This window comes from Piliocolobus tephrosceles, chromosome 3 (assembly GCF_002776525.5).
Source record: "Piliocolobus tephrosceles isolate RC106 chromosome 3, ASM277652v3, whole genome shotgun sequence".
Lineage (NCBI taxonomy): Eukaryota > Metazoa > Chordata > Mammalia > Primates > Cercopithecidae > Piliocolobus > Piliocolobus tephrosceles.
In genome coordinates, this window is record NC_045436.1 from 39,617,107 (window position 1) to 39,626,624 (window position 9,518).

General features: G+C 50.0%; 1 protein-coding gene across 4 annotated transcripts in view; it reads right to left on the reverse strand.

The window, feature by feature from the left end:
- Positions 1-3,887: 3,887 nt before the first annotated feature.
- Positions 3,888-9,518, reverse strand: part of DCLK2 (doublecortin like kinase 2) — a 179,657-nt gene continuing 174,026 nt past the window's right edge. For 2 of the 4 annotated variants that reach the window (XM_023227447.3, XM_023227457.3), the window contains one exon: positions 3,888-5,296. In XM_023227447.3, the coding sequence (XP_023083215.1) occupies positions 5,069-5,296 (228 nt within the window). In that variant the 3' untranslated portion in view covers positions 3,888-5,068. The remainder of the gene's footprint in view (positions 5,297-9,518) is intronic. The other 2 variants (XM_023227460.3, XM_031935313.1) reach the window with 1 other exon arrangement.

Below are 9,518 nucleotides of genomic sequence, written 5' to 3' on the forward strand. Positions count from 1 at the left end.
CATTCAACGCAGGCAAGGCCTTCCCACAGCTGTCTTCGAGTTCAAGGCTTTGGTTTTTATCATAAGATTGCCCCTTAGAACCCCCTGGCCAAGACTCACCAAAGTTGCACATGTCAGCCTCCCTCTGGAAAAACCACTCTGACTTTGATTTAAATGGCTACAGGACTTTAACACTTAAGCGCCCCTGCTCTGATAACTTCTCAGCCACTGACAAAGTGGTAGAAAATGAAGGGTGGTTTGGCCTTTAGGCAAGCTATCTTTTTTTTTTTTTTTTTTGAGACAGAGTTTCACTCTTGTTGCCCAGGCTGGAGTGCAATGGTGCAATCTTGGCTCACCGCAACCTCCGGCTCTCGGGTTCAAGCGATTCTCCTGCCTCAGCCTCCTGAGTAGCTGGGATTACAGGCATGTACCACCACGCCTGGCTAATTTTGTATTTTTAGTAGAGACAGGGTTTCTCCATGTTGGTCAGGCTGGTCTCAAACTGCCAACCTCAGGTGATCCACCCGCCTCAGCCTCCCAAAGTGCTGGGATTCTAGGCATGAGCCATGTGCCTGGCCAGGCAAGCTATCTATTTGAGAGAGTGGGCTCCTCCAGCAAGGATAAAAGCCAAACTGTGAAATGTTCCTATGGATTTGCACCCCACCTGTGTCTTACACACGCAGTACTCCTAACACATCTCTGATCGCCAAGAGGCAACCTCGTCATGGGGCACCTGCCCTGCAAGCCAGAAGCAGCGAGGCCCAGCTCCAGTGAGCCTGGGGAAGCTCTTGGCCATTCCATTTCCTTATTTATTAGTCAAGGATATTAGTGTCTATCTCTTAGGGCTGTGGCATATCTCAAGTGAGATGGGATGAAATACTCCATAACCTGTAAACTTGTGTGACTGTCCACTGTCACGATCATCTTCTTTAGAAAGCAGCTGATTCTGTGACTAGGCTGCTCTGTTACTAGAATCTTACTCTCACTCTGCCCTCAAATCTGACCTTTTGTGCCCCCTACCTTTTGACCTCAGGCTGACCATCCAGAGCAACTAAAAAAAGGCTGCACCCCTTCTACGGAACAGTCCTTCACACAGCCAAAGACATTGAGCAAATGTGCCTTGACTTTTCTCTTACCTCAGTTTTCTCCACCAGTCCTTGGCTGCCAGGATTCACACCCCCTCACCACTCCAGCTGTCCTCTCAGGTGATCATTGCTTTCTCTGTACCACACGCACCAAGGTCCCCAGAACATAACTCCATCCCCGATTAGTACTGCCTGGGATCTGCCCGTGCTTCTCATAACACAGCTAAGATTATGCTAATGTTCAAGAAGCTATGTTGGCTCCTAATGACGGGGTGATCACTGAAATCCTCCACGCCCAGATCTTCAGCCGTGCTGCAGGCCAGGGCCTTGCCTCGGGTCATTACAGAATTGAATCCCAGCACTTCACACTTCACTTCTATGCCATGGGTTTGGGTCAGTATCCTCACCTGCTGAGATCCTTTTAATGAGTCTATTCCTTAAAAAAACAAAACAAAAAAAAAACACAAAAAAAACAGAAAAGCATTCTTTCTAAGTTGTTATTCACATCATATGGGGGGAAAAAACGGTTAAGAACAAAGACTGAAGCTGCAGCCTGGCTGCAGAGATGCCCTGTCCAGCCTGGCAGCCACTAACCATAGTTCAACACTTGAAATGTGCCCCGTCCAAACGGAGACGTGCTGCAAATGTAAAGCACACCAGATTTCAAAGGTTTAAAACAAAAAAAGTAAAACATCCTAGGGATGTTTTTTGTATTGACTACATGCCAAAATAATACTTTGGATGTATTTAGACATATTAGGTTAAATAAAATATACTATAAAAATTAATTTCACCTGTTTCTTTAAAAAAATTTTTTAACATGATACTAGGAAATGCTGTCTCCTGTGGCTTGCATATTTCTGTGGGACAGCAAACTTGTTCTAGAGATCTTTCTCCAAGACAACATCAATCAGCACTCCTGCTTTCAACATGGTGAATCTGCCCTGAGCTGTCTTCACCATCTCCGAATTCACATTTCACCATTTTAGCCATGAAGATATTCTGGGGAAGTTTTGCCAAATGCCTTCAATTTATATATTCCATACATTTCTGTTATAGCAACCTTTCTGAAGAGACGGCGAGAGGAAGAGAGAAAATGAAAGGCTGAGGCTCGGCCCGGCTCAAGTAAGGGAATCAACATGAAACAGCCCATGCCATTATCTCTGTGCAGAATTTGAGGAACCCAGCAGTTAAGTATCTGTATTTAATTTAGATTCTGAGACAGAATTACAGCTTAATAAACGTTTGCTAAACAAGTGGGCAATGAACAATCTGCCTGTATTAGAACCTTTATTTAGCTCCTCCCCTCCAGGCCTTGATTTAGCCTCGGATAGACAGGGAGCCCCTCGCCCCCAAAAAGAACATGCACTTTAGAGTCAGCAAAAGCTAACACTGCATCGTGGCTCCACCTCCTGCTAATTCTATGACCTTGGACATGTGACTTGACTTCTTGGTTTGCTCCCCTAGCACCACATACTTCTGTAGGTTTTCCTGGGGTGATAACCATTTTAACAGGATGGCTAGGCAGTGCCGCCCCTGCCAAGTGACTGGCACTTCCCAGCCACTTATTTTCTTGTCTTTAGCAGATATCTTTCTTTGAACCTCACAGTTCGAGAGTAGGAGATGGGTTTGGGGCTCAGATCAGTGCCAGAGGCCTTGTTCTATTGCTATTTGCATTTTCCTCCTTCCTTTTATTAGCTCTTCCCTTCCATTAACAAAAATATTTCCATTGAAAGCTAAGAAAAAGCTTGCCCTGTAACTAAAGAGGCACAAGCAGAATGTTCTAGACCTATACATCACTGCTTTTTTAAAACTTATCCTCCTGTAGTCTGACCCTGCTACAGCTGTGGGACGAGGAAGCCCACTGCTGCTGCGCCCGCCAATCCCCCTCCCCACCCATCCCACCGCACCTTGTGGCCAACCTCTGGACCGGATCAGGGGTCAGCACCAGCCCAGAACTCATTGCATCGCCTGGCCGATGAGATTGACTCATTCCTTCAGCTATCTGAACTGGAAGATCCAGAGTCAAGTTAGATGGTTTCAAGCTCTGGGATTGTAAAGCCTTGAAAAGTTGGGGACAGAGGCAGTACCAGGGTAACCTAAGCCACAGGTCAGTGGGTACTATGAGGGAACAGAAACAAAAGTCTTGCAGAGAAAGCTGTAGCTGACAGGGACTGGAAAAAGCAGAGACAGGAGACCACACAACCTCAGAGAGAGAGAGAAACAGCTGCCCCAACTCTCTGCCCCTCCTGCTCCTGGTTCGTAAGGTTCCTCTGTCACACACCAGGCACACCATTTATTCTGGAGCTTTTGTGATGTGTCTTTTTTCTGAGACAGGTTCTCACTCTGTCGCCCAGGCTGGAGTGCAGTGGCATGATCTCAGCTCACTGCAGCCTCTACCTCCCTGGTTCAAGTGATTCTCCCTCCTCAGCCTCCTGAGTAGCTGGGATTACAGGCGTGTGCCACCACGACTGGCTAGTTTTTCTATTTTTAGTAGAGATGGGGTTTTGCCATGTTGGCCAGGCTGGTCTTGAACTCCTGACCTCAGGTGATCCACCCACCTTGGCCTCCCAAACTGCTGGGATTACAGGCCTGAGCCACCACACCCATTCTGCACCTGTAACCAGACAAACTTCAACCAGAACATCTTTCCATATGTGTTCTCCCCAAGCTTCCTCTTTTCCCCGAGTGGCCCTGAGACTTTGCAAAACAGCCACTGGCACCTGCTGGAACCTTGGCTGAGGAGGAGAACTTCGATTCCACACATCCTTGGCCAAACGACAACACAGAAACCTTGGCCCATCCCTGATTACTTTTTTTCAAGAGGGAAAAGTTTATTGCAGGTTGGGTACACTTGTAAAAGGCAAAATCTAACAATGAGAACGAACTATAGGGCCCACCAGTTTAGAAGATGAGCAGGTAAAACAAATACACGGATTATGTACAATTATTAAAAAGAGCAGGGTGGTGGACAAAAAGGAAAAACTGCCAGCAGCCTTCCAGAAGGTTCACAGAGTATATCCAGGGAGCACCTTCCCGCCCAGTCCTGGCTGCCTGGGGCACGCCTCCTCCTGTGGTTACCTGCCCTGCTCCAGATGAAATGCAGATGAGGAAGCAGGCACCGGGGCTCAGGAGCGGAGCTTGTTCTGCTCTGCAAGTGGCTGGCTTGCGGAGAAGCAGCCGCTGGGTGCCGCATGTGCCAAGCCTCTCATTAAAAAACCTAGAGGGCAGGTTCACAGGCATTTCCTAACACACGTGTGGGAAGAGCTGGGGGAAACCCATAATGCCCAGGGAAGAAGTGGCTTCTCCCATCGTCTGTGTACAAATGAATACCCAGCATTGTCTCCGGTGAGCCCAGCACCCCAAGCCAAATGGCTGAGCACGCAGCACTGGGCATCTGAGCGCTCCTCAAAGCCTGCAATCCACGTCCAAAGACCAAATCGTCCTCTCAAGCGCTCACTTCTTCCAGTAGAAAGCCACTCCTCTTAGCCCCCATATCACCTCTCACAGGACATCCACAAAAGGACAAATGCAACTCTAAGTCTTTCGTAAAAAAAAAAAAAAAACAGAGAGAGAGAGAGAAAAGAAAAGGAGCGTTGGAGCGTTCTGAGTCTATTTAAATAAGGAAAAGGCCTTGGTTCATCCAAAGTGTTTCTATAAAAATGCATCGAACGCTGGAATAAAGTTGCACATTCTCCTGGTGAAGCTGTAAAATGTCCAACAAACTGAAAACGACTGGGGATGATCTGGAACGAGTCTCTCCAAACAGCTGTTGGCAGCACGGATGCGGCCTTTGATGTCTCCAGGAACCAGAAGGTAGAGCCCAGAGCACCAGGCCAGGCTCCGGCACGCCGGGCTCCGGTTCCCAGGCGGCCTGCGGAGGACCCGCGAACTCAGGCGCAGGCGGTGAGGACAGGGAGGCCTGCAGCAGGGAGGCCGGCGAGGCCGAGCAGAGGGCTGGCTTCCTGGGTGGCAGCGGGCGGCTTTGCCCGTCTGCAGGAGGCTCAGTCTCGGTGGCGGCGCCAGGTTCCTGCCCGCTCACCACCCGTGGCAGCAGGAGGACAGTTGGGGGTGGGAGATTCCGGAGGGGTGGGGGCTGGGACTGCTTCCCTAGGCACAGGGGTCTCCTCCACTGAGGGAGGACCTGGAGAGATGGGCTCCATCCCAGGCCTGCCGCTGTCTTGACAGTGCTTGCTGCAGAAAATCTGCCCCTCCTTATCTAGAGCTGTGTTCTGAGGAGGAAACAGCAGAGACAACACATTACCCAGGCCAGGCTCGGGTCCCAGCTGCCATGAGCAGAGAGCACGACAGAGCATGCACGGGCCTCAGAAACAGAAGAGGAGAAATAACGCCAAGCCTCTAACAGAAGCCTCACAGGAGAGCAATGGTTTCGGGAACCCACCGGGGGAAGGGGCTGTCCGTGACCTCTGCTCCTACCCTGACCCAGGCTGGCAGCCCAGGAAACACTGGGTGTCTATTGTCTTCTCTCGCTTTGGGCTGTGCCTGGGTTCTCACTGCTTCAGCCCAAGCCCAGACCTTAAGCTCAAAAGAATTCTGAGACAATAAGCAAACCTTACAAGGGTGCTCAGTCTTGGACAGTTTACTTTTCCAAAGAAAGTTCTCTGTCACAAATTGAAAAGTTATCCATATGTCCTATGAATAATTAATCCTTCTAACAACCTGAGTGGCTGTGAAGCCTATAAAAGGCCCAGGAATCAGATGGAGCCATATTATCCCTTTCTGAGATCCTCCAGGATCTCCTCACCTGTCTTCTCTTCACGTGAAGCAAAGCTTCCTTATCCTGACATGTCTTAAAAGTTTTTAAATCTGCTCAGCTCTTCAAGGAACAGAGAAACAGCCACAAAGATGTGAGGCAGTCACCTTGCGTTCTGAGCCTGGCGGGGGAAGGGAGCCTGGTCCTCCTTTTTCCTTCTCTATTTCCTGCTTGTCCAGGGAAGTCCATCAAGCTGCCATCTCACTGGGCTTCCCAAAAGTGAAGGAGATGGCAGTTCCCAGGCACCTTTAGCTGAAAGGGACAATTGCCAGGAGGCATTTTGTAATCTAACTACCCTGGGGAGGGAGAGGGGAACATGCACTGGAGATTCTTTCAGTACTTTAACAACAACAAAAAACGTCTGGAGAAAATAAGAATCAACGACAGGGCTTTCTGAGATGAACTTGGGCGGCTGCCTCCAGGGCACCTGAGGCTACCTGTGGAGCGGCTGCCTCTCCACCGGCCCTGCCAGGTTCACGCTGAACAGTCATCCATCTCTGGCCAGGTGCGGTGGCTCACACCCGTAATCCCAGCACTTCGGGAGGCCAGGGAGGGAAGATCACTTGAGGTCAGGAGTTCGAGACCAGTCTGGGCAACATGGAGAGACTCCATCTCCACAAAGAAGGTAAAAATTAGCCGGGCATGGTGGCATGCACCTGTAGTCCCAGCTACTTGGAGGCTGAGGCAGGATGGCTGGAGCTCAGGAGTTTGAGGATACAGGGAGCTAGGATCACACCACGGCACTCTAGTCTGGGCAACAGAGCAAGACCCTGTCTCAATAAACAAAACTCCCATACCTCTACAATTTCCAAGGACAATTTCAACTACCTGGAGAAAGGGTAACTGTGGAAAACTCCACTAAAAGATGCTCCCACCTACATGGGAAGCAGAGAGCCAGCATACAGGTCTTTCCTACCACAAAAGGTCTCCTGGGTACAAGAAAACAATCCCCCCCGTTATTTCTCCTTTTCTCTTCCTGTCAGGAGCACAGGGGCATGTGCAGCAGAAGGCAGGCTGGCAGTGCAGTTAGTACATACCATGGCCTTGGACCTAGCCAGAGGGAAGCAATGCAGGCGGCGGGAGAGGCAGGAGAAGGCAGGAGAGAAGCAGGGACAGAAACTAGACTTACTTTCAACAGAAGCAACACGAGTGAAACAGTTTTGTCTATCTTAAATTAAGGCAATAAACCCAAATCCTTCCCCAACTTCCCCCTGAAACAAAGCATAATCCCCCAGCGAAGAAGGCAATGCCCTTGAATCCGTCCCTTCTCAAGTCTGCACCACAGGCGGCTTCTCGGCATTTCCTTCCCGCCACAAGATGGGCTCTCCTGGTCTCTGCAGCCGGGGCGAGCCCCCCGGGGTACATGGGAGGCCGTCCTGCGTGCACCCTGCTCTGTCCTTTCTTACGCATGCTAAGGACAAGTCCAAGAAAACTGAACTGTGATTCCACACCTCAGCCCTGCCTGAAACCAAGGTCTCGCCCATTAAATGATCTTCTCTTATCCCAAAGGCTGGCTGAGATTACACTTACTGATACAAACTCATCTTTGGAAACGCAGCTGGAGAAAGAACAAAAGCCTTCACAAAGGCGTCCATCTTAAGCTGCCCTTTCCAAAAAGCCGCTTTTCACCTAAGTGGGAAACAGCACTGGCAGGAGAACGACGGGACTCCTCCCGTGCTCTCACCAGCTGTGGTCTGGAAAGGCAGGCAGTGTGGCAAGCTGAGAAGTTTTAAAATGAAGTTTTCCAGGGGCGTGCTTGGCTGGCTGGAAAGGATGTGAGTAGGTTCAGAAGACCCACACCAGTAAGCAGCTGAGAGCCGGACGGCGGCATGAGAAACTGAGACAAGCATGCAGGCGTGAGAGGGGCTGAGGATGGGGTGCGCTGGTCGGGCACAGCACGGTGAATACCAGGATTCTGCTTCGGGCTCTCCCACTGTCTCAGCGGGGTAAAGAAGGAAACTCTGAGGTGCCTCTCAAACTGTCAAATCAAACTGTCAAATAAAACGCAGATAACACCATCAACTTTACTTTCTTTCACCTTTATGGACCAATTCCTAGCCCATAATTTTCTCACTGCAGCCTCAGGCCCCAACTCTGGGGGTGAGAACACCAGGGTGACAGCAGATGGAAAGGTCCTATCTGTAAGTGAACAGCAGTTGTCTGATGATTCAACCTCCAGTCGGTTGACACTATTTCCACTATCATTTGTATCTGCAGAAAACCAGGCTGGCCCCACAGTCTCAGTTATGAGTACCAGGGAGAGTCATTTTGAGGTTATTTCTAATATAAAAACACTTAAAACTGTTCCCGAAGACAGGACACACAGATGCACAGTGACGTGAGGAGAATGAGGACGAGGAGGACAATACAGCAGCATCACGAGTTCCCCCACACAACCGTGCCCCGGACCGGATCCTGCGCCAGGGGAGGACCAGCAGCAGGCCTTCCTCTCCCGCTTTTGGGGACAGCCCAAAATTCACAGGCTGGTGTTTTGGCCATCGAGAATGGGTGCCACCAGAGACAAGCCTGATTGAATTTTCCTGCAGGTCCTGAATGGGATCATGACATCAGCAGTTCCCCCGCGCTAACAGCCCGCAGAGTTGTGTAGGGAACACAGGGTTAGAGGGGACACCCTGCCAACATGCGCGAAGTGACTACCGAACACACGTAAACACACAACATTTACAATCGCCATCAGAACTGCAAACAAAAAAGGGTTGTTTGTTTACACAAACACCCTGTCAGAGCCCAGGGGTTTGTTTTTTGACTGTTGAACTCCTCATCAGCAAATGGGAAATGGTATTTGTAAACCACACAACATAGGTTCTGTCTGAGGGGGTCTAAGCGTCATCATCCAGGACATAGCCTGTAGAACGGCTAATCATTCCAGCACGTCAGCTGAGAGCCAGCCATAAAGAGGCCGGGCACAGGCCTACGGCCACTGATTTCTATCTGCGCCCCTGAGTCAAAAAGTGACCCCAGCAACGACTCCCTTCACAGTCTCTGAGCAAACTCTCCTAAGCCCTGGGCACAGGGTGGTTAAAGGTTCTTCCTCTCAGAAGACTTAATATGGTTATTAAATTCTGATCCCAACCAATCTCTCAAGGTTTTTCATGACATGTTGAGTATGCCAATTTTTAATGTTTCATTTTTCTAAATTTTCCAAGAAGCTGCCTTACAACGCAGTGCACGGCGAGACTATGTACCACTGAGCCCATCCATCAATGCTAGCTCTCGCAAGGGAATCGCTGGAAACATTCTCATGCTGTTGGCTCAATCAAGATGGTTCTTTTCAAAGTGTCTACGCTGTAATTCTTTGACAACTCTGACTTTCTCAGGCTTTCAGCAAAACACTGCTAAAATTCAAGGGAAACCACAACTCAAAAGGTCTTCCCACTGCTTTGGCACAGAGCACCCCCAAAGTCCTGCAAGCCATCAAAAGACTCAGCTTGCACACTCAGGCTCTGTCTGGAGAGAGACGGAGAGCACACTTTCTGGCAGGGGAGCAGCTGGGGAGCTGCAAGGACACACAGAGAGCAGCCACATCAATGCAGCCACCCCGGGGACAGAAGAGAATGACAGCCCAGTGGGTGCTGAGAACCTGGTGGATGCTCAATCCATGTAACAGAGTGCTGCACGCTCGTAGGGGGTGTGGGGTGAGTGGGGGTGTGGGGGGTGTG